This window comes from Astatotilapia calliptera, chromosome 11, assembly GCF_964374335.1.
Source record: "Astatotilapia calliptera chromosome 11, fAstCal68.1, whole genome shotgun sequence".
In the NCBI taxonomy this organism is placed as follows: domain Eukaryota; kingdom Metazoa; phylum Chordata; class Actinopteri; order Cichliformes; family Cichlidae; genus Astatotilapia; species Astatotilapia calliptera.
Window position 1 is genome coordinate 18,803,047 of NC_137432.1, and position 24,039 is coordinate 18,827,085.

The 24,039-nt window shown below is 39.8% G+C and overlaps 2 protein-coding genes and 1 long non-coding RNA gene across 3 annotated transcripts in view; 2 read left to right on the top strand and 1 right to left on the bottom strand.

Moving 5' to 3' along the window:
- Positions 1–24,039, top strand: part of LOC145431794 (uncharacterized) — a 132,753-nt gene that overhangs the window by 30,337 nt on the left and 78,377 nt on the right. The window lies entirely within an intron of this gene.
- Positions 8,299–11,051, bottom strand: LOC113032090 (phospholipase A2 inhibitor and Ly6/PLAUR domain-containing protein-like). The gene is made up of 5 exons (XM_026184752.2): positions 10,967–11,051; positions 10,585–10,701; positions 10,366–10,509; positions 10,006–10,116; positions 8,299–9,893 (listed from the first exon to the last, which is right to left on the bottom strand). Exons 1-5 carry the CDS (start codon positions 11,010–11,012, stop codon positions 9,535–9,537), a joined length of 777 nt encoding a protein of 258 aa, XP_026040537.2. The 5' UTR covers positions 11,013–11,051; the 3' UTR covers positions 8,299–9,534.
- On the top strand, positions 20,124–22,790 carry LOC145431790 (uncharacterized). The gene is made up of 3 exons (XM_080307890.1): positions 20,124–20,189; positions 21,243–21,398; positions 21,815–22,790. The coding sequence occupies exons 2-3, from the start codon at positions 21,273–21,275 to the stop codon at positions 22,046–22,048; spliced, it is 360 nt and encodes a 119-aa protein (XP_080164016.1). The 5' UTR covers positions 20,124–20,189; positions 21,243–21,272; the 3' UTR covers positions 22,049–22,790.

The following is a 24,039-nucleotide window of genomic DNA, read 5'->3' on the forward strand; positions in this document are numbered from 1 at the left end:
TGAAACTGTTGGGAAGACAATGTTGGAGAAACGTGAACATTTTATTTGTACTGTATAATCTGCAGATTCTGACAGAAATCTGCAACTATCCTTTGAAGCACCGCTCCTCTCTAAAACAGCAATAAGGATCATTATTAGGTTATTTACATTATTATGTAAATAACAAAATAACTTAAAGCAAAAATTGGGAAATGTAAAGTCCGAACTCTTTATATTAAGGGTCATCTATCAAACAATACTGTTTGCTCTGGGTCTAAACAGAGCGCGTTGTGTGTGAAGTCTTCTTTTGCGCATGCGGGCCGCTTTGAGCGTTCACACTAGAGCGCGTTTGCTGTCGCATTTTATTTGTAGTGTGAACACGCAGACAAAAAAATCGGATTTGATCAAAAAATCGGAATTGAGCATTAAGACCTGCAGTGTGAACGTAGCCTTAATGTGAATGTCATTAGGTCTGTTCTACATGCTGTTACAGGTAGAAACTGCTGGGACATTAGGTTTTATTTTTAAATAATTCAAAGGTGAATATACATGTAAACAAGACTAAATGTTTTTTCTTCTAAATAACTAAAAGATAAGAGCTCATTTCACATTGGCCCATGTCTTTTTGAATCTTGACATGTCTTGGTTTACAAGTTGCTCAGTGGCAGACAAGGAACCTTTCCTAAACTTTATTTGTAATCTATACTGCTGTGGATGACACAACTTGTGAAATGGATATGATGTCTGTCTGACAGGTTTGGATTACATTAAACGTGCATGCCTTTTGTTCTGTTGTAAATGCAGCCACCCTGGATGTTAACAGTCAATTCAATCATCACAACTCTGCTGATATGAGTTTGCGATTTTCTGCTGGGAAGCAGCACAGAGAGGGACAGGAAACGAGTTAATTGTTGTAGAGGGCCAGCTCTCTCATGGCCAGTCCCTTAGACCCCATAGAGGAGTTTAATGAGAGGAGGGTGTTAGCCAAGCAAATGTCCATCATGGACAACACTCAAACTCATCACCTGCATGTGGAGGATTATATTAGGCTGTATAACAAAACATGTTGTAAAGACCCCTTGTTAGGTTTTGTATTGTTGATTGTCATTTATGCTTAGAAATATTTACTCACATATGCTTAGCAGTGTATAATCATTTGTAGATTGAAAGAATGTCTCATCCTAGGAGGTCTGTAACGGCTCTGTGTAGCATGAAGGGGGAGTGCGTTCACTCCCTCTACAGAGTGTTCTGGCGTAGATCACACCTCCTAGGAGAGGTCGTATCTTCTCTTGCTGATATATGGTATAGCAAACACACGTATATCTGTTTAAGTATAAGAGCCTTTTGTTCAGATGGACCCGCTCCTGGCACCAGCGTTTGGGGAGTCTTCACAGGGTCACACCTTGACCCCACACACACACACACACACACACACACACACACACACACACACACAGGCAAGGTACGCTTTGTGTGTATGTAGACGTCATATGTTAATGAACCTATGCATATTCATGTAACCTCAATAAAAGAACAGTGGTACGGGAGAACGAAGGAGAGCGACTGGGGTCAAGCGAAGGAACGGCGCCTGTCCGGTTTTCTCTCCCGTGCACGAGAAACATGAAGAAGCTTGCCTACTTGTGTCTTGCTTTGCAGTGTAATTATATTGTCTTCTTTTTTTTTTTTTTTTTTTTTTTTAAATGTATTTTTTTTTAATTATATTGTCTTCAACGTTCCAGCGGATGGGTTCAAGGACAATAGGCCTATTTTGTGTTGTTGTCGTTGTTGTCATTGTTGTTGTTGTTGTTGTTGTTGTTGTGTGAGTGTGTGCGGAGCAGAACACGTGGTCTGTGACACCGACTGTTGTTGTTATCATGGGTTCCTAGGCAACCAAGAGTGAGTCAGAGGGTGACAGACGTTTGCTCCTGGCAGCACAAAGTATTTCAAAAAAAAAAAAAAAGAGAGAGAGCGACGGCTCCTTAGCTGCGCGCGTTCACGCGAGCACGGTCGCGCGGGTTTCACGCGGACCTGAGCCGTGCGGTTAATCGCAGGCTTATAAATGGAAGAGATTCAAATGTTAGAAGTTTTCAGAAAACACACCAGCCTTGAAGAGCGTGTGGAGAAGGCCTGCCACATCAGCAGCACTTAAGATGTGCTGTGGTGAATGGCTTTCCCCCACCCCCTTGCTGACACGAAATGTTTATTCTTTAGCTTGCCCTGATCGACAACAGCCTGTGTGCCAGACCATAGATTTAATTGAGGTGGATAGTTGTTAAAAGTAATCTACATTAAGCTTGTGGTTGCTCAAATTCAGTACAATGACATATGAGGTGAAGTGATATAGATAAATATTTAAACTAATGAAGTGTGCCGGGTGGCGGCCAGGAGCGGAGGCCCTGGCGGACTGACCCCCGGCTGCCAAGACTGGCAATAGGGACATGGAATGTCACCTCTCTGGTGGGGAAGGAGCCTGAGTTAGTGCGTGAAGTTGAGAGGTACCGGCTAGATATAGTCGGGCTTCACCTCTACGCATGGCTTGGGCTCTGGAACCAGTCTCCTGGAGAGGGACTGGACTCTGTCTCAGACTGGAGTTGTCCCTGGTGAGATGCGGCGGTCTGGGGTGGGTATTCTAATATCCCCTCGGCTTGCTGCCGGTATGTTGGGGTTCTTCCCGGTGGTTGAGAGGGTTTGTTCCCTGCGCCTTAGGGTCAGGGAACGGATCCTGACTGTCATGTGCGCTTATGCACCAAGTGGCAGTTCAGAGTACCCAGCCTTCTTAGAGTCCCTGGGTGGGGTGCTCGAAGGTGCTCCACCTGGAGACTCCGTTGTCCTACTGGGACTTCAATGCTCACATGGGTAACAACAGCGAGACCTGGAGGGGAGTAATTGGGAAGAACGGCCTCCCTGATCTGAACCCGAGTGGTGTTTTGTTATTGGACTTGTGTGCAAATCACAGTTTGGCCATAACGAACACCTTGTTCGACCATAAGAGTGTCCATAAGTGCACGTGGCACCAGGACTCTCTAGTCCGTAGGTCGATGATCGATTTTGTAATCGTATCACCAGACCTGCGACCATATTTTCTGGACACTCGGGTAAAGAGAGGGGCTGAGCTGTCAACTGATCACCACCTGGTGGTGAGTTGGATCAGGTGGCGGGGGAGGACACTAGACAGACCCGGTGCACCTAAGTGAGGGTGTGCTGGGAACGTCTAGCAGAGGCCCCGGTCCGCCTCCGGCAGAGCTTCAACAGCATTCCGAGGGAGACTGGGAACATTGATTCCGAATGGACCATGTTTAGCATCTCCATTGCCAACGCTGCTGCATTGAGCTGCAGCCGCAAGGTGGTTGGTGCCTGTCATGGTGGTAATCCCTGAACCAAATAGTGGACACCAGAGGTGAAGGAGCCACCAGGCAGAAGAAGGTGTCCTAACGGGCTTGGTTAGCCTGTGGGACTTTGGAGGCAGCTGACAGGTATCGACGGGCCAAGCGGAATGCGGCTCGGGCAGTGGCTGAAGCAAAAACTCGGGTGTGGGAGGAGTTCAGAGAGGCCATGGAAAAAGACTTTCGGACTGCCTCCAAGAGATTCTGGCGAGCCGTCAGGCGTCTCAGGAGGGGAAAGCGGTGCTCTACCTGCACTGTGTATAGTGCTCGGGGAGCGCTGCGGAAGGAATACTTCGAGGACCTTCTTAATCCCACTGACACGTCTTCCGAGGAGGAAGCAGAGTCTGGGGATGAGGGGGATGACCCACCGTCTGGCCCATTGTTACAGGTCATTCGATCCCTATACAACCGTTGCAAGAGCTTGGTTTGCATTTCTGGCAATAAGTCGGACTCGTTTCTGGTGGGTGATGGGCACCACCAGGGCTGCCCTTTGTCACTGATTCTGTTCATAATTTTTATGGACAGGATTTATAGGCGCAGCCAAGTGGCGGAGGGCTTTCACTTCGGTGGCCTCAGAATCTCATCTCTCCTTTTCGCGGATGATGTGGTTCTGTTGGCTTCATCGGGTAATGGCCTCCAGCTCACACTGGAACAATTCGAAGCCAAGTGTGAAGCAGCGGGAATGAGGATCAGCACCTCCAAATCTGAGGCCATGGTTCTCAGCCGGAAAAGGGTGGAGTGCCCACTCCGGGTCGGGGATGAGTTCCTGCCCCAAGTGGAGGAGTTCAAGTATCTCGGGGTCTTGTTCGCCAGTGGGAGAAGGGAGCTGGAGATCGACAGACGGATTGCTGCTGCGGCCGCAGTGATACGGACGCTGCACTGGTCCGTCTTGTGGAAGAGGGAGCTGATTGTAAAAGCGAAGCTCTCAATTTACCAAGAGCTTGACTCTTGTGAAATCTCAGGAAAGCTGTCACAGCAAAACTTTTTTTCTTTCATAATAACAAGCTTAATGTTATGCCATTCAGTCCATCCAAAACATGTTTGTGCATATGTCAGGACCAACCTGATACATAAAGTTCTGCTGGAGGACATTTATTAGTGGCAAAACTTTAGTCTGATTGAACTGATTGGTTTTTCTGAACTCACTCAGCCTGTGGAGTCAGTGTAATGGTCTCAGTCATATACACTACCATCACTTATATTTGTATGTTAGTTTTATCATAGCATTGCTCTGTGGCTTCAGACATGTAAAATTCATAGTAAAATCTGCAGATTAAATTTTGAGTGATATCTGGCAGATTTTTTGACACGTTATAGAAAGCTGTCCACTGTTTCATAGTCTTTCCTGCATACAAAAAATATCTGGCACTCTTGCCAAATGGTTTCAGTCTCCAATAGAAGGAAAATTGTAATACAAAATTTACTCACATTAAGACAGTGTTTAATTTATCCCATAAAATATATTTCTGAATGTCAAATTGCAAGAAAGAACAGCAAAATACACAAGCGAGGTGGCACAGATTTTGTGGCTTTTAAATATATTTTCTCCCTCTGCTGGTAATGGACCTTCTGGGAAAAGAAAGATTGAAATATCTATAAACTTTTTTATAAAAAAGAAGAGGAGGAAGAGAAAACCCGTGGCTCAAAACTAACTTCAAATCAAGTCTCATCCTCCTTTTTCCTTCTTCATCACTACAGAGTCATCACAACACAGTTACAACACTGCTTAGTTAACTCATAATCAGTGTTGGGCAAGTTACTTTGAAAAAGTAATTAATTATAGTTACTAGTTAGTAACTGAGTTACCAGGTTTAAAAACTCTTTACTTTGCCTTGTTTGGTATCATTCTTTTCAGCACAACCTCACGTGTCTGAATTTACAGTTATGTTTTCATTTTGACATACTGTATTAACACAATTTATCTAAAATCAGACAAAAAACATGAAATCTGTGTAGAAAAAGTTATATTTTTGTACTGTAACAACCACACACATGTTTAATGACTCATATTTCAAAATGTTAAATGCAAATAAAAACTGTCAATGTTAAAATCATATGCACAAGTTTTTCAAACAACAAAGTTATTTGCAGCCATTTACCTTTTACCCTTTTTTTTATAACCTTTTCAAATTATTTACATAACAATCAGGTGTTTTGCATTTAATACGATGCCACACAAATTATTTGTGCAACTCCAAAAAAACAATTTCTGTCAACATCACAGCCTGATACCTGCAGGTCTGACAGCAGCAGGCGTATCACTCCTGTTTTCTACCTGGAGACAGCAGTCGCCTCATTGTTCTGACACACAACACAAACCTATCCACAACACTACACACTAACTACACAAGACAACACATTAACTACACACTCCAAACACCCTAAACGTCACAAATCTCTCACATCTCAAAACTCGCTCTCTCTCTTTTCCTGCTTTCTCTCTCTCTCTCTCTCTCTCGCTCTCTCTCTCTCTCTCTCTCTCTCGCGCGCCGTCACTCCTAAAACTTCCCCCTCTCCCTAAACAACCAATGTCATGTTGCCATATCATTTTGTGATTGGTTGACATGGTACATTTTTCTGTACATTTCTATTTGTTTTGTTTTTTTATTTTTTGCTCATAAGCAGAGAGTGCTTGCTAGCGCTGTTCTTAGACAGTAAACGTGACGAAACTATTGCGGAAAAAACGCCGCATATGTATTGTTTATCATGACTGACATGACATGACGTGGCCTATCAGCACAATTTAAAAACTGGTATATATCACCTTGTTGCTTTTTCATCTTAAATTGGTTGTTTTATTTGGCTTACCACGATTACTATATTCTTCCTCAGTCAAACAGCAGCACTCATGCAAATGTTTTGCCCCCTGAGCTCCAGGTGCTGTGCCAAAAAGTGATCGTCGGGCAGAAAGTGATTGCCGCCCGCGGGAGCGCGCGCTGCTGCTTAAAGCTGCAGCGCCCCGATTACTTACATAGACAGCTACTTCCGTACAACTGATATAAGGTGCGCTAAGCTGAAGACAGCTTCAGCTGTCTGTTTGTTGAAAAATAGTAACGTGGCCGCACCGCGTTTTTTTGTTAGTAACGGTAACGGCGTTGTAACGATAGAAATAGTAACTCGTTAGATTACTCATTACTGAAAAAAGTAACGCTGTTACTGCTCATAATTCATATTTTACAAGTGGAAAAATGTCTCAAAGCAGAAAAAAGAACAAAACAACTGATCAACTTGTTAGATTAACTGCTGTGATATTCTGCAGATTCTGTTCACACAACATTTGAAAACACAGCTGGCTGAAGCAAAATTAAAATTGTACTGACCTCATTTTACTGAGGCAGTGTACAAAGATGAGACAGGCCCTGATTAAGATTAACACTAGTGAGATGCATGCTACAACACTACACAGAGTGTAGAGACTGTTAATAATGATGATTTCTGAAAGAAACTGGGGGCATTTGCATGTAGGACATTGATCTAAATGTACTGGGGTACATTTAGATCAACAACTGAATCTATTTTTTAGCAGTGTACAGACAGAGAGGGACATTCAATAACAAGAGACCAAAAACTGGACCTTGCATGAAGTCAATGTAATATAAACATGATAAGTTGGTGAATTTGAGCAAAATACATAAATAAATAAAACCCTGTGCCGATCATAAGTGAGTCAAATTAGTCTTGAAAGGATAAAAACCTCAGTCCTCTTCTGTGGCACCTGGTGGCCAAAAATATGAAGAGCAGCTTGAATCTACAACTTGTACTGAACAGCTTAATTATGATTGCCCTTTCTACATATTGAATAAAGTGTAAGTATTAGATTTTTAAAAATATTGTTTGCTAGTTTATAAATAATTCTTCCCCCAGCTCCAGTTATTGCTAACTTCGTAGTTAAGTCATCTTGCTTTTGGGGATTTTTCTATCTGTGTGCATCTCTGTAATGTTTTTTATTGAGAACCTTTGGCAGCTAGGTCAGCCATAAAACTTTGCATATTTTGAATGTGATTTGGTTAACTTGAATGACTAAGCACTCAGTGGATATCTTGGGATACTTGTGGATAAGTCACTAACCAAATTTAATCCATCCATCTTCTTTTGCTTATCCAGGGACTGTCACCAATCAAATTTAATGAGCAGGAGAAAAAATTGTACATGTGAGGACAAGAAATGACAAAAAAAGAAGACATTAACAAAAAAAAGACACCCTTCCCCCATAATCGTTTATTTACAATATTGTATTTGGTGAAAATGTTCTGATTGTTCACGCACACATTGTTGTAAAATAATGTGTGCGCCAGTCTCCAACGAGACATAGCGCTGGAAGAGTAGTTATTCTCCGTTACACCACAAGAGGGAGTATCTCCTGAAATGAGCAGCTGAAGTGGGAGTAAACGAGCCAGGCCACTCACCTAATGCAGTGCGCCTAACAAAAGCTGTGTGAAAGTGTGTACAAGCGTGTAACAATATACTACTATGGCTATATATTTGCACTTAAGCAGATAAAAATAGTAAATAACTTGACCTTGGTCTTAAGATAAGTCCACATGGTTGCAGGGAATGTAGGAAAGTTGGCTGTTAATTCCCATCATGTGTGGTTAGTGTATATTTATTGTTAGCAATGTAGATTAGCCATGAAGCTACCGGTTTGCAGCTACAGCTAATTTGCCAGTTTGTGTGAAAACCTCGTGGCACTGTGGTTGATGTCTACCTGTACTGGGCTGTAATCACAGTTAATTCAGACCTGGGAATCAGACTTTTGTTTAGGGTTATTTCGTTTATGCTACTGTAAGAAGTATTGGTGTTTTGAGTTTGAAACAAGCCAGGCCACTCACCATAATACAGTGCGCCTAACAAAAGCTATGTCAGATGGTGTACAAGTGTATAAAAATGTCTATATATTTGCAGAAGTTACAGTAAAGGCGGACTCACAACGCTATGCTGGTTTCAATTCCTTTTAATCTAAGTGTGCAACATACAACAAGAATTGCATTTTACAGAATTCTTCATGTGAAAGTTATCCATGTTTTGTTTGTGTAACACAAAGTCACTCATAATGTGACCTCTGCTAAATGTAGCAATGTAGTTTTCATCGGTTGTTTGCAAAGTTAAACAACCAACTGGGCAAAGATCTAAGGCTAGGGTCCATAGCTCAGTGCTATCTGGGTCTAGATAATTAAATACATACTAATTAGAAGTCTCCACGATTAAAGAAGAATAACAACTATGCTGCATTGTTCTTTTAATCCTGATGCTGCTCAAGGCCTTTTTAAAGCTTCTTTAAATAACTGAATTGTTGTAGTTTTGAGTTCATTTGATTGATATTTCTGTTTTATTAAAGTGATTTGTTTCTTTTTATTTTTGAATCAGTTCATTTACTGAATCCTCTTTAAGATTGTTTTATTTCATTGCTGAAGCATTATTAAGCTGCAAATAATTGTTTTCATAGGACAGACTTGTAAATTATTTATTTATGTATTTTTATGATCAGTGACTTTTTAGTAGAATATGCTTTGCAATCAGTTTGTGTGGTGGTTCTCAAAGTAAATTTCAATACAGTTTAAGTACAGATTAACTGTGATGGATATTTTAGATATATACGTATAATTACGTACACATGTTAACAATGACATGCACCTGTAACCAGATGATGTTTGAAGCCTTTTAATTATCTTCCTGATCTGATTTATTTCTCTGTCTGTCTGTCTCTCTCTCTCTATATATATATATATATATATAAATATAAAAGATCTAAAGGAAGACTGAAGTTGTCACATTCAAATGAAAACTGACTGTACATCTGCATCATCAATGTTCGTGTCATTCCTGGAAGGACACTAGCTGCTGGGAGATTTCAAGTGACATAATAATGAGTATACATACTTTGCACTTTTTGACACTATTTTTATGCATTTGTTTCATTTACAAGATTTGCCTGATGTTTTTTTTTTTCATTTTAACCTTCGAGTATCAGTTCAAAATGTTTTAGAAATGTTAAAGAAAGCACAAATCCATAAAGTACATTTTTTTAAAGGAGCAAATTTTAAAATATTTGAGAAAAAATAAAAAGACTGTTGTTTATGAAACTTTATATTTTTTGAGCGAACTCTTGGTGAATATGTGGAAGTATTGTGAAGGTTTAAAGAAAAACTGGGCTGTGCTATTTTTTTTTCATCAGCTAAGAGAACAAGACCAAAGCGATCAGTGGTGCCACAAAGCATACAAGGATGGTACTTGTTGATTTGCCAGCAGTTGTGCTGCTGGGCTGTGATCCTGTTGTTGTGCCAGCAGTTGTGCTGCTGGGCTTTGATGCTGTTGTTGTGCCAGCAGTTGTACTGCTGGGCTGTGATCCTGTTGTTGTGCCAGCAGTTGTGCTGCTGGGCTGTGACGCTGTTGTTGTATCACTGTTGCAGAGGTCACCCTGGCAGCAGCTGACTTCTCCTCCAATGATTCCTGAGAGCTGTGCAGTTTGTGTGTTTGAACAAATCATCTTGGAGGCGCAGCCCTTTACTTTAGTAGTTTCCCCTCCTGCATTCACTGAGAAAACAAAAATTATTCTACTGTGCTGCAAGTTTTAAAAAAGGAATCACTGAATATTCCTCTAAGCAGAAAAGAAACATACAGAAACTTAATGTTCTAGGCCTGTTACCTGCTGCTGAGATGCAGTAGTCCTCATTTCTGTTGCAGGTTAAAGTTTTGGTGCAGTCATTTCCATCACATTGCGAGCATTTTTTCCCATTTGGCGAGGGTATGCTCCAATCTATGAAGCACAAATATATATGTCATATTTGTTTCCTTGATTATTTTATCAAAGTGCCAAAAAACATCAGATATGCAAATACTGGATGCTTTAATCCTCATCCATCAGGAGAACTCAGTGATTGAGAAAAAATAAATTTTCCTAAACCTGGCTCACTTTGTAACTTTTTCCACAATATTAATAAAATCTACTTCTTTATCACAACAGGAAATACTATTTCAAAATACCAAGAAACATGTTGTAAATTACCAGGGACATCTTGAGAGTTGCACAGATCAGAGGTGCAACACTTGCTGTTAATTACAACTTGGGCAAATCCAAAGTTGACTGAGCCACTGAAGCACTGATCAGGCGTAACACAAGTTCTCCCCATAAATTTAAATTCTGAACCACCTGAAACCAAAGAGGAACCATTGTAAACTCGGTCACTTCAAAAAATAATAGAAGAACTATAAAATACCATTTTACCCATATTTGAAATCATTCTGACTGAACCACACTGAGTATTGGATGGACATTCTTTTGTTGTCTCATTGCAGCTTCCAGATGGTCCTGGTATGCATTCATAACATTCCAATGGACATGCTGATAAAAGACATTTAAATAAGGAGTTAAATCAACTTTTCTTGCATTAACCGTATGGACAAATCCTGAAACTCCAACTAAAATAAATAGATTCAAACAAAGGGCTAAAAGTACAATAAATAGTGCAATCATTTGTAGGAAGTAGACACATTTTTTGCTGGGTTGTAAATAACATGATGTAAAAGCAATAAAAAAAAAAAGTTTCATTGAAATTACAGAACTTTCTTTAAAATGTTAAAGAACAGATAACCAAGGAAAAACTTGCTTTTAGGGAGCAGCAGGATCCCAAGGATCAGCGCAAGGATCTGCATTCTGTGATGGTCAGATAGAAGTGAAATTTAGTTTAGTTTCTGTTCAGGTTGTAAGTAATTCTTATTGGGGGGAGTGGTTTCTCTCTCACTCTGACCACCACTTAACCCTTCCTTTGACAGTGAAAGAACCTGACAATCAAATTTTTTTATTTGCATAGCAAATATTAGCCTTTGTTAAATTTGTAAATAAATTATCTTATTGGTAAACCTTGCATTTCACACACTTTTGGTTATTTGAATTTCTGAACTTTTTAGACATGCTTCTGAGATCCTGTGAAAGCTGGTAAAACTGAAGCATAGTTGCTGTCAGTCTCTATTTAAAAGAGAAGGCTAGTCCAACAATAACACTTTGCATGCTTTGAATATGATTTGGTTAACTTCAATGACTGACTACCTTCTGGAAAAGCCACTAATGAAATGTATTCAATTAAAATCCAGGTACAAAACTCTTGTGCAAATATACTGTACAAATATTACTAGTCTACTAGTAGAATTGCATTCTACTAGACTAGTTGCACATTGCAGATTGCACTCACTGCTGCCACTGCTGTATAAAAGTAAATGGAAGGAGAGAGACCCCTTCCTCTACACTGGAAATTTTGCACTTGTTCCACAGTGTTATGACCTGGCTCAAAAGCAACAACATAAATAGGGAAACTAACACCAGAATTTCACAGGGAAGAGGGTGTAACACACAGGGATTAGACATGGTTTCTGTGGGAGCTCAATGGGTAAAGATGTTTATGATGGCTTTGTCCTGTTTTTTAACAGGTTATGTGAATGGTTATATGAATAAAATGACAGACTATATTATTCTAAATGTGAAAATGAGTTTATAATGTTTACCAGTGTTTCTCAATGATAATAGTATTTGGCTGCGGAGTTTTGAAACCATGGTGGAGAAAGCAGGGTGTCCTCTATAGCCGGGGATCAGGAAAAACAGTGGGTATGTTCCTGACCCTAAACAATATGCTAAGATTAATATATTTTTGATTCAATACACGAGAAGCAACTTTAGTTTTACCTTATGAGAAGAAGCATTTTCTGTAACCTGCAAATTGTCCTCCCCAACAAATTGACCTCAGTTGACACATAGTCCTGCCCCTGTACTGGGAAGATATTGTATCAAGCATGGATAATGTTTCTGAGAATAAATCACGTGTTATAGGATGAGAAAAAGGTGTGGCCTGCCTGCTGAAGCAGCTCAGAAGTGCTGCTTTGTTTACAGCTGTGGTTCTCAAACTTTTCACAATGAGTACCACCTCATAAAACATATGGCTCCCTACCCATATGGAAAAGATATATATATAAATCTTATAAAGTTTGTCTTGTGTGAAACTTGTATGAAAAGCATACAAGTGTTAAAACAGATATAAGATCCCTTGAAAAATTATATAAATGAAACTTGTATGTTTTGGATACTTCCTAAAACAATATATGAAAGTAATGAGAAAGTGGCCACTTTCATGAGTAAATCCTATAAGCCTTATATGATTCACTATATGAAGTAGGCCACATCTTATGCAAGTCTTTTATAAGATTTTACTGTTTCTTTTCCATATGGGCATGACCAGCATTATAGTAGTATTTAATAACATATACAGTTTACATGAGACAATTTTATTTTTTATATGAATGCTATTCATTTTAATTGTCATAAAAAGTAAAATAAACATAAACATAAAATTGGTTTAGGGCCCAGATGGCTTGGGGATAGAAGCTCCTCTTGAGTCTCTCTGTCCTTGCCCGGATGATGCGGAACCTTCTGCCGGATTGCAGAAGTTGGAACAGTTCGTTGCCAGGATGGGACGGGTCCTTCAGTATCTGCGCTGCTCTAGTCCGGCATCTCCTGGTGTAGGTGTCCTGAAGCGGGGGGAGAGCAATCCTGCAGCAGCGTTCTGCTGTACGGATCACTCTCTGGAGAGCTTTTTGGTCCTTCACACAGCTGTTCCCAAACCACGATGTCATGTTCTGTGTGAGGATGCTCTCCACAGCGCCTGTATAGAAAATCCTGAGGATCTTTGGAGAGACCCTGAACTTCCTCAGTTATCGTAGGTGGTACAGGCGCTGCCTAGCCTTTTTGGTCTGGACCTGAATGTGGGCAGACCATGTCAGGTCTGAGGAGATGTGGACACCGAGATACTTGAAGGACTGCACCCTCTCCACTGGAGCTCCATTGATGATAATGGGCATGTAGTCTCTGTGCTGACTCCTTCTGAAGTCCACCACCAGCTCCTTGGTCTTGCCAACGTTCAGCTGGAGATGTAGGCCGCCTCATCGTTGTTGGAGATGGCACCCAACACCACTGCGTCGTCAGCAAACTTCACAATGGTGTTGGAGCCGTGGGTGGCCACACAGTCTGAAGTGTAGAGGGAGTAGAGCAGTGGCGAGAGGACACATCCCTGTGGTGCTCTTGTGTTGATGGTGATGCTGTTAGAGACGCATCACCTGAGTTCTGCCAGTGAGGAAGTCCAACACCCATGCACACAGGCGGCTGTTGAGTCCTAGATCCCTCAGCTTTGTGAATGGTCTGCTGGGTACTATTGTGTTAAATGCTGAACTGTAATCAACAAACAGCATTCTCATTTAGTTGCCCTGTTTCTTGTGCACATGGCTGAGAGTGGTGTGTAGGACGTGGGCGATGGCATCCTCTGTGGATCTGTTGGATCTGTAGGCGAACTGGAGCAGATCTGTGGTGTCTGGGATGGAAGAGGAGATGATGTTCTTCAGCAGCCTCTCAAACACCCTCATTACTACCGAGGTCAGTGCAACTGGCCGGTAATCGTTCAGGGATGAGGGTTTGCTGTTCTTGGGCACAGGAATGATGGTGGATCTTTTGAAGCATGTGGGGACCACAGACTTCGCCAGGGACTAGTTGAAGATGGAAGTGAACACACCTGCTAGCTGGTCAGCACAGCAGCGCAGCAGACGGCCGGTGATGCCGTCTGGCCCTGCCGCTTTTCTTGTGTTTACTCTCCTCAATGCCGCTCGGACGTCATGCTCCGCGATGCTGGTCACCGGTCTCTCGCTGATGACGTCACTGTCCTCGGTAGTCAGGCGGTAGATAGCATTAGCCGCCTGGCTAACCTCGAAACAGGCGTAGGACTGGTTCAGCTTAGGGCTGGGCGTTATGGCCTAAAATCAATATCACAATAAATTGAGCAGTTAACCTCGATAACGATAAATGGACGATAACCACCCCAAGTGCCAAAAAAAACAAACGTTTTTTTTTTTTTCCATTTGATGGGGCTGTGGCAGGCAGCATAGTTCCTCCAGTTATTTTGATAATATTATTCCCCCCCTAGACCCCCTAGAAAAGAAATAATAACTAACCACCTTATTGTAGTTGGATTATCTCAGTGGTTCTCCCAACTTAAGTTTGGTCCATTTACAGCATCCAGCCATGCAATTGCATTTTTCCCTAACCGTTGAGAACACTTGTGCTAACTTTTATCGAATGGAAAAAAGTTAGCGTTCATCCTCCAGCTTCAGTATGTTTATATTATGCTAAAATAGCTGTGTCGCTAGCCAGCATGTAGTGCATCATAATATACCAGCCAGTGAAGTGTCTAGAAAAATTTTGTTGGGGGGGCCAGGTAGGGGCACAGATTTGGAGAAGGGTGGCAGATTTAATTGGCAGATAATGTTTAAAAAAATTTTTCTACCAACCCTTAACCATAATTCAATAATCCTATAAACCTAATAACCAAATGCACTTTTAACTCTTATTAGAATGAGATTTTAACCACTACGGTGCAAAGTTTTTAGATACTGCGTTGATAAAGTACAAGAGATACAATCAGTGCTTTGTCAGTGTTTACTCAGCATTCAAGGACAGCAATATTTGCATAGTATTTTTACTGACATATACTGCACATATGTTTTGGGCAAAAACATTTTTGAATATTAAAATACGAACATTTGTAGCAAACAATTGACAAATTAGCCAGTTCCAATGTAAAACTTTCTCTGCCTGTTAAAAAAAGAAGATAATCTTCTCACAAACTGGTGTTTGATTTTGAAACAGGAAAAAAGTGGAGAAACAACTGAAAAGACTAATATTTGAATAAAACCTGAAAGCAAGTAAATACTTTCTATGCTGCCTTATGGTAAACTTTGGTAATATTGATAAAGAACAACACTGGCTGATGATGAAATACATTCAGCTGGCATGGTGACACTGCCAGTATTAACCTGCAGGGCTGGACTGGGACAGAAAATCGGGCATTTTGACTACAGACCGACCCACCAGGTATTAAAGCCATAAAGCCTTTGAATGAAAACAAACCCTGTTGTGACAGTGATGTACAGTCTTTTTGGTATATGTATGATTTCTATACATTTTACGTCAGATAAAAACTTTGGTTGTAAGATTTAGATAATTATTTAATAAAAGCTAGATATTTTAAATGAGAATAAGAAAGAAAAGTATTTCTTTGTGCCCCCCTTTCCCTGTTAATGCCCTACCTGCCCCCTGGCAAAACTTTGCTAGACCCGCCCCTGCACAGTTACCAGCTGTCAGCTACATAAAAAAGGATCCTGGTGGGTGGTCTTCACGTTTCCCTCTCACCAGATATCCAAACCGACATCATGACCAGCAGCTTTACAGCTGTGGCTCCAGCAAACATCAGCTGATACTAGAAATGAATATTAAATAAATTCTAACAACAGCCGATCAAGCTTAAACGTGCTGCTGTTGTTTAGCGCAACATCTGCTGGTTTCGTCTCTCTGGCGCAAAGTGGGCGATAAACAAACAAGAGAGAAAAGCCGATCAGCTGATCATCGATCAGTTTCATGATTGAAGTAGCAACAGGAGAGGCAGGATGAGAGAAGAGGCAGCTGTGCAGCGTAAAGACAGAATAAATCCAGCTTTGTGTCTTTTTCCATTCTAGCTGAAGTTCGGGACAAACTGCGTCTCTTCTCAGCTCAATACGAAACGTGTAATATTTTCTCTGATTGAGGGACCATTCCATTTTTTTAAGGAGCCGTTGGCAACTCTACTAACTAACCTTATGAATAAAATAAAGTTCACTATCAGTAACATCATAGCAACCGAACAGCTGTATAAAAACTCCAAGCTGGCTAGAACGCAGTACGAGTTATTGCAACTGACAGTAAAAAGTCAGCACAACGAAAATAAACTCCACCTAAACTTAGTTCATATCTGACCCAGATAGACTGCAGGTCATAACTTCTTACCTGAAGTTCAGTTCACCTGACACTCGGACTGGCGGCTGCCTCGGGGCTCTCCTCCTGCCTCCCCTTCCCTCATCCACCTGCTGCCTCTGTGGAAGCCCCGCCATAGCCACCACCAAACAACGGAGTTATTTCTACACATCGACCTGCATCTGGCCAATCCACCACCTCTCATTGTTCATGCCGTTACAAAAAAAATAAAAAATAAGTCAAATAAGCCCGATGGCCAGTCCAGCTATGTTAACCTGCAACCAAATCTGCAGCTCCATACAGCAATGTTATGACTTACCTTACATCTTATAACTCATAACTCTTATGTTAGCTCCCCTCTGTAGCATACTGTCTGAAATATTCCACGGCTGCAATAATTCTTTAAGTGTAATTTTTTCCTTGGTATTCTAATTTCACCGAAGTTTACTAAACTCAACAAACTTAATATTACTTACCGGGACATTTATTCTGTCCTCATTTTCTTTCACCGAAAAATTGTTTCCTGCAGTGCCTCTTTCTGCTTGGCTCTCCTACCTTTGCTAACGTGATGCACATAGCGCAGAAGCCGATGCTGCATTCACTTACACTCGGATATCTGAGCGTCACCGTGAAAACATAATCGGACATTTGATATTTGATTGAATTTTATTGTTTTGCCTTTGGGGTGGCACCTGGGGTGGCCAGTCTGGTTGGGGGGGTGGCCTGTGCCCCCCCAGGCCACCCCGCTGGACACGCCATTGATACCAGCTACTCCAATTTCAGTAACCCTACAAACGTCACTGCTGTTTAGTTTTCTGCTTTCATTTGTGTCGGAAGTGAAGCAGAGCTGTACGTTTTAATTTTTCAGAAATCCCTCAATCAGTAAATGGTATATTATTTAATCATAACAATTTTTGGGGAGGCTTCCCATACCACTAGAGGGAGCCCATATAGCACCAGTGGTACCCATACCACAGTTCCGAAGTAGAGAACAGATGGAAAGGAAGTCACAATGGAACAGGCCTCAATTTCCGGGAGCCCTCTGGCCTATGGGTACTATAGCAAACACTTTCACTGGACCAGATTGAGTGATCCAGACTGCTGCAGTAAAGGCCAAAGATAAAACCTATGTCCAAGTAGTTCTAATGCCCAGCGCAGGAATAACGACATTACAAGTAACAAGCGTTACTTTTTTCACTAACCAGTAATCTAACTAATTACTACTTCTATCATTCCAATGCTGTTACCATTACTAAGAAGAAAATGCAGTGCAGTCACGTTACCGTTTTAACTGCGTGCGCTTCCACGGACGGCAATCACTTTCTGGCACAACACCTGGAGCTAGGGGGCAAATTAGTCGCACGAGTGCTGTTTGACTGAGGAAGAATAAAGTAGTCGTGGTAAGCCAAGCACATGACCACTTTAAGATGACAAAGCAACAAGGTGATATATACCAGTTTTTAAATTGTGCTAATAGGCCACGTAAAACCAGAGTCATGACAAACAATATACACGGTGTTTTCCTGAATAGTTTTGTTACGTTTCGCACTGTCTAAGGACAGCGTTAGCAAGCACTCTCTGCTTGTGACCAAAAAAACCAAAAAACAAAACAAACACCTGCTGTCAGGCCAGCAATCAGGCTTTGATGTTCTCATTTATAGTGAACAGAAATTATTTTTTTGGAGTGGCACAAATAATTTCTGTAGCATCTTATTTAATGCAGAACACCTGATTGTTATGTAAATAGTTTGAAGTGGTTATTAAAAAAATAGGGTAAAAAGTAAATGGCTGCAAATAACTTTGTTGTTTGCAAAACTTGAGCAGAAGATTTTAAAATTGACAATTTATATTCGCATTTAAAGTTATGAAATATGACTTAATAAACATGTTTGTGGTTGTTACAGTAAAAAATATAACTTTTTCTGATCGGATTTTATGTTTTTTGCCTGATTTTAGATCAACTGTGTTAATACAGTATGTCAAAATGAAATCATAACTGTAAATTCAGACACGTGAGGTTGTGTTGAAAAAAATGATACCAAACAAAGAGTTTGGTATCAGTAAAGAGTTTTTAAAGGTGAAATATAGAGGTAAAATCAACAGTAGTTTGAAATGGCCATTTATACCCTGGACCCGAGAGTTTTTTTTTTTTTAAGCAACGCAATAGTTACTTTTCAAATAATTAAATACTTTTAGAATCTTGTAACTTAGTTACTAACTCAGTGACTTTTTTGAAGAAGTAACTAGTAACTATAAATAATTACTTTTTCAAAGTAACTTACCAACACTGCTAATGCCTAAATAAATTTAAATAACATGAAAGAAATTTGGGGGCAGCTGTGTTGGGAAGCATACCACTGACACCTTGTGGTGAAGAGGTTAATTACAGTCACAGGACTGGTGTCTTCCAGCTACAGCAGCCAGCTTAACTAGTGATTCCGAGGCTTGCCATGAATTGGACATGTCCTTCTGTGTCTTTATGAAGCTGTGAGTAGTAATAGATTTATTGCCTGTCAGGATCTTTGTGTTGATAGTTTATTCCAAGTCCTATAATTTGTGTTGAGCTGTTTTCGAGGCTAACTATCTTTACATTCTGTTACGTCCCCTGGCTAGTCTAGGGTGTTTGAAGGGACGAACATAAAGGTAAATAGTGAAGGAGGAGCCAAGATGGTAACTTATTTATTATTAAGGTTTATTTAATGCTAGTGATGACATTTTGGTACAGACTGAGAGTTAACTTCAGGGAGAGCCAAGGCCAACATAACAAACAAAACATCCCTGATGTGAAAATAAAAGAAACTTACCTAACTCCAAAGAAAACAAAATATGCAACCTACACTGAAAAAAATGCAATAGGGTGGTTGTTGAATTTGCATAGAATTACTTCATATATCCAGCATGACTAATTTAAATTTCACATCTAAACATATTTTTGTCTTTTAATTTTCACATATTCTTTAAGAATATTCATTCTTTTAGAACAAATCATGTTGAAAAGAAACAAGTTAGTCGTGTTTTATCCTCAAGCTCCGCCCCCTGGAAAGGAAAAATCGGCTGCGCTGTCCGCCATTTTTGTCTCTCGCTTTGGAAAATCTACTACCATCTGGAGTTTTACACTTGAAGGTAAATAAGATTTTAAAGCTAACACACCAGTGAGAACGAGTGTAGACCCTTTATATATGTGGACTTTTACTGGGTGTTGTTATTTTACAGGTATGTGGGCTGTTTATCGAAAACCATGAGAGGCCAATGTTAGGCTCCAGTTAGCTAATGGTAACCGAAATTATGCGATAAGCAAATTAGTAATTAACATATATAATGTGAGTTAATATTGTTTCTATATTCTTTCAGTCTAAATTAACAGACTATTACAAACTTGCATCGGTGTCTGTAGTAAGTGGTGGTACCTGCAGTGTCTTAACCATTAAACAAGCTAATGTAGGGCCGGGATATGACTAGTTTGTTGAAACATGTCTGCTGCCAATATGACTGCTCACACACGGTAACATTATAAGCACATAGCCACAGCCGCTAAAAACATGCTGAAAGGTCAATCTAGCTTCTGTAGTCAGCAGCTGGAAGACTCAACACAGACCCAAGATTCAGTGTAACGGTTATCTAAATGTTGTGTGTCCTGTTTGTAAGCCCAGAAAAAGAAATTAAATAAAATGACGACCTAGAGCTTCAAGCTAATGTAAGCGTAATGCTATAGCATAAAGCGACTAATGCAATGATGAGGTTGTTAAATTAGTAAAAATACAGTAAATATATCCAACATGAATCATTTATATTTTTGGTCTAAACATAATTAAGTCTCACGCCTTTCACTTGTTTTAGAAGGATGTTCAGTCTTTTAAAACCAGTCATATCAAAATAACAGAAAATAGTTATGTTTTCTGTTGAAACTCCACCCCCCAGGGTGTGTTTTGCGAGGGAAAATTCACTGTGGCGGTCCGCCATTTTTTGTCGTTGCTTCGTTTACGTTTGGTGCTGAGCTTTACTTTGTCGAGGTAAACTGAAAACTACATGTTTGAGAGGAAACGAAGAGAACATCCATTAGATGGGGAAGTTTTTCTCATGAATTGCTGTTGAGCAACATAATGGAAAAAACAAGTCATTCCTTAAGTTAACTAACGATAATGCTAGCTTAAGCTGCGGGACAATATTATGTGCATTAGCTTTTTTTCAGTGTGTGCCCAGTCACATCCGCTTGTTTTTTCTCAGTGAATACAGACTAACAAACTTGTGTCCATTTAGTTAACTGGTTGTACCTAAAATGTTTTAGTTAAACAGTTAAATAAGCTAGTTTGCCATGGGGTGGGCTCTGTGTGTGTTGGGGGGGGGGGGGGGTGTCTTCACTAAAGTCGGTTTATTTAGGGCATGACACCTATGCAGTACTCATTAGGAGAGGAAGTGCATGACGTGGGGCTTTATTTCATGTTCTGGGGCAGTGAATGTAATCTACTGATAACATGTTAAAGACACACAAAAACCCAACAAATTATTTTAACTGATTTATAGAGAGACTGAGAGGAGGGCTTAAAGAGATAAAAATAATGACAATATAAATATGTTAAATTTATTTTTTCTGTATCGATATATGGTGCTTATCCCTGCTGAAGGGCAGATTGGTGTTGCTTCAGAACAATTCTCTAGCGCTGTTATGTAGAGATGTTACAGTTAAGGTTTTAATAACATTATTTTATTTACTAGTGAAGATTTGCATATGTTATCTCACATTCTGTAAGGTAAATTTTCTGGAAAAGTCAAATTAACTAATTTAACTAAGTATTAATGAAAGACCTTGATGTGTATATGACAATATTAGATGTAGTTTCTGGGTCATTTGGCAGAACTGCAAAATGGCCAGAAGGAGGCAACTGCTGTGGTTGCAAACAGGCTTTGGGTGGTTTGGAAGTAAGGGCAACTATGGAACTGCTCAGCAACATGGGACCCATAGCTAATAAATAGTAATATGACAAAAAATAACAACTTTGTGTGGATGTAACCTTGTGAGATTTGAGATTTTGACAGCATTTTTATGTGACAACTTCTCTTTTTAGATAAATGCAGAGTTTAAGCGCATTACCACCATGCCACTGCAGTCCATATTACTCTCGCAGATAGATGTGCTATCTGACAAACTCATAAAGGTCTTCAAAAGGCGAGGAGGACAAATAGGAAGAAGACTGCAGAACATTCTGGAGCCCACAGCCCAGGTAAGAAAAAAATTAATTTGTGTATACACTTTAGGGAAAATAATAATTTTAACAAAATGCTGCTTGTCACTCTATGCCAGGAGTATGTTGAAAATCACCTGGGATTTTCACAATTTACCATGGGTGCGTTTTTTTTCTTTTTCTTTTACCTGCATTTTTCTATGTGTGGAGTTGATAGTTGAACACCTCTCTGTGCTCTGACAGTATTCTGCTTCTTTGCATGGAGATTTCACTTCATTACCTTTTTAAGCATTCTGAGGACTCAAATCACATGCTGTAACGAATCCATTTTTGTTCACCTAATGTGTTAATGTTAACATTTTTTGGAATAGTGACACAGATTAAAATAAGATTTGGTATAATGTTCTTTGACCAGTGTTCTGTTTAATTAAATTTTGGAATTCTGCATTTTCTAGGCCACAGATGAAGCCATTATCCAACAATCTAATAAGGAAACAACCATGGGAATTTACATCATAAAGTCAAGAGATGCCAATGGCAGCCCTGAGGACATCGGGATAGTCCTTGAAGGCCAGAGAGTCTGGCAGGATTTGGATAACTATACCCTAGCAGCTGCAATGCTGTTTGGACTAATGTACACTTTGAACCTCACCTACCCACTGGAAAAGTATACCTTCGAGGTATTATAGAAACTGGTTATGGAGCTCAAAAGGAACAGCCTTTCAAAGAAGGCCCAGGTTTTCAGGACCAGACTGTACGATTGAACAGTTTTCCAGTTATGATGTGGGAACAACATGTTTACCTCTTTGAATATGTACCATCCTTTCTTTTAAGCCAGCACTGGTAAAGTTGCAGGACATAGTGAAACTTATTTTTCTGGCACTTTTCAACTTGGGGCCTTTATTACTGCAGTTTTCACTTTTCAAGCCATGGTTTTTTTTTTTTTTTTAATTCAAACTTTGAATGTGCATTTTTCTCAATGGAAATGGTGCCTTGCACCAATTTCACCAGTTTGCAATTTTTTTCCCAAGGTGCACCACTACAAACAGATTGCATCGTCTAGTATTAGTGATTGTGATGTTTAGTGATAGAAGCAAGCCAATACTAATCAGTTTAGGTCTCTTGGTTGTGTGCCTGTGGGTTATAATGTTATTTTAAGTCTCTTCTTTGTGTCATTTTAATAATTACACCCCTGTTGCCATATTACCTTATGGCTCTTACATTTAAAAAACTATTTTTTACATAAGTGCGATGTCATAAGGCCCCACAATGTTGAATTCAGGTTACAGCAGATAACTTTGAGGAATGTTGTGGAATGTTTTTCAAGAGATGCATTGTACAAATATGACTCATGTATATTTTGGAAGCCTGAATTGAAAGTCCATTGTTACAACTGTGTAGTATTTTCAAAAATACAGGTCATTGTTCAAAAATGTTTTGCTTATTTCTTTGATTGAAGAGAAAGTGTACAGTACATACAGTAAGATCAGCCTTAATTTAGTTTTATTTATTGAACACTCAATTATATACTATATTATATTATATATTATATATTAGAAATTTGTTATAAAATAAAATAAGCTTACCATAAAATAATCTTGTCAATATAACACATAGTAGTCCAATACAATTAACACAAAAAGTTCATGTCTGATAAACAAGTGGTTTCTATAAATATTTGACCGGAATGAAAAACATAACAACAACATAAAAAAGTCATGTTTGTGTTACCAGAAAAATGTGTGCAGGTATAACATAAAAAACTAAGGTTAACCAAACATAACTTAATTTCGTGCAACCGATTACAATAATTTTTTTACGTTTATACCACTGATTATTTTTTTCAGTGTATAACCATAACCTACCTAACAACACATAAACAGGAGAAAACAGGGTGTCAAAACAAAAGGCAGCTCTCCCCTACAGGCAGTCTGAACATGAAAACTAAAATGCACATACAAGTCACAAAGGCATGCAAGCCTGCACAGGTATGGCACTCAAAATGGCCAAAGGGCCCAGAAACACAGCTTCACAGGCCTTAAGTAGTGCTCTGCTGATTAACAATCTGCTAATTAGCTGGACTCTGAGCAGCATCCAATCAGGACAGAGGAGGTGGAGCCTAGACAAAACAAAGAGTTAGTAGGAAGTAGTAACATCCTCCTGGGGGATGTAACAATTCCATGTGGTGGGTCGCATTAATATGCTAGTCTAGATAGTCTAATGAATGTTCTTGAGTTACCTGATGAGTCTGTCTGAATGTGTTAATTTGTTCACATTTACCAGTTCATTGTTCAACAAGGGTTATGCAAACTATATATACATTAATGATTTTTGGGAGAATCAAAATTGCTTAACTAACATGTGCTACTGTTTTCTCTATTAACAGACCACACACATACAGACATGTGTATACACCCCATGTCTACTTCTCCCTGCTGCACCATTTCTATGAATTTGGTGTGTACAATTTAATGGGAATCCCTCTTTTAGACCCTGTTTCTCCAACAGGAGTCTAAGTCCACATTGTCTCCACCTCACCCAGCTGCATTTATTGCTACAGTTTGAATTTACTCTAGAAGAGATAACATCCCGAGCGGGTGGATTAACAACAGAACAAAGGATTGCAGATTTCATGTAATCACGACCTTAGACACAGAATGAGTCAAACCTCATATCCATG

Excerpts from the sequence above, each read along its gene's own strand:
- LOC113032090 (XM_026184752.2), bottom strand. The coding sequence starts at position 11,012 with ATGCAGATCCTTGCGCTGATCCTTGGGATCCTGCTGCTCCCTAAAA. Across the intron at positions 10,702-10,966 it reads GATCCTGCTGCTCCCTAAAA|CATGTCCATTGGAATGTTAT; the intron begins GCAAGTTTTTCC and ends GTCTTTTATCAG. Across the intron at positions 10,117-10,365 it reads CAACTCTCAAGATGTCCCTG|ATTGGAGCATACCCTCGCCA; the intron begins GTAATTTACAAC and ends TGTGCTTCATAG.
- LOC145431790 (XM_080307890.1), top strand. The coding sequence starts at position 21,273 with ATGCCACTGCAGTCCATATTACTCTCGCAGATAGATGTGCTATCTGAC. Across the intron at positions 21,399-21,814 it reads TTCTGGAGCCCACAGCCCAG|GCCACAGATGAAGCCATTAT; the intron begins GTAAGAAAAAAA and ends TGCATTTTCTAG.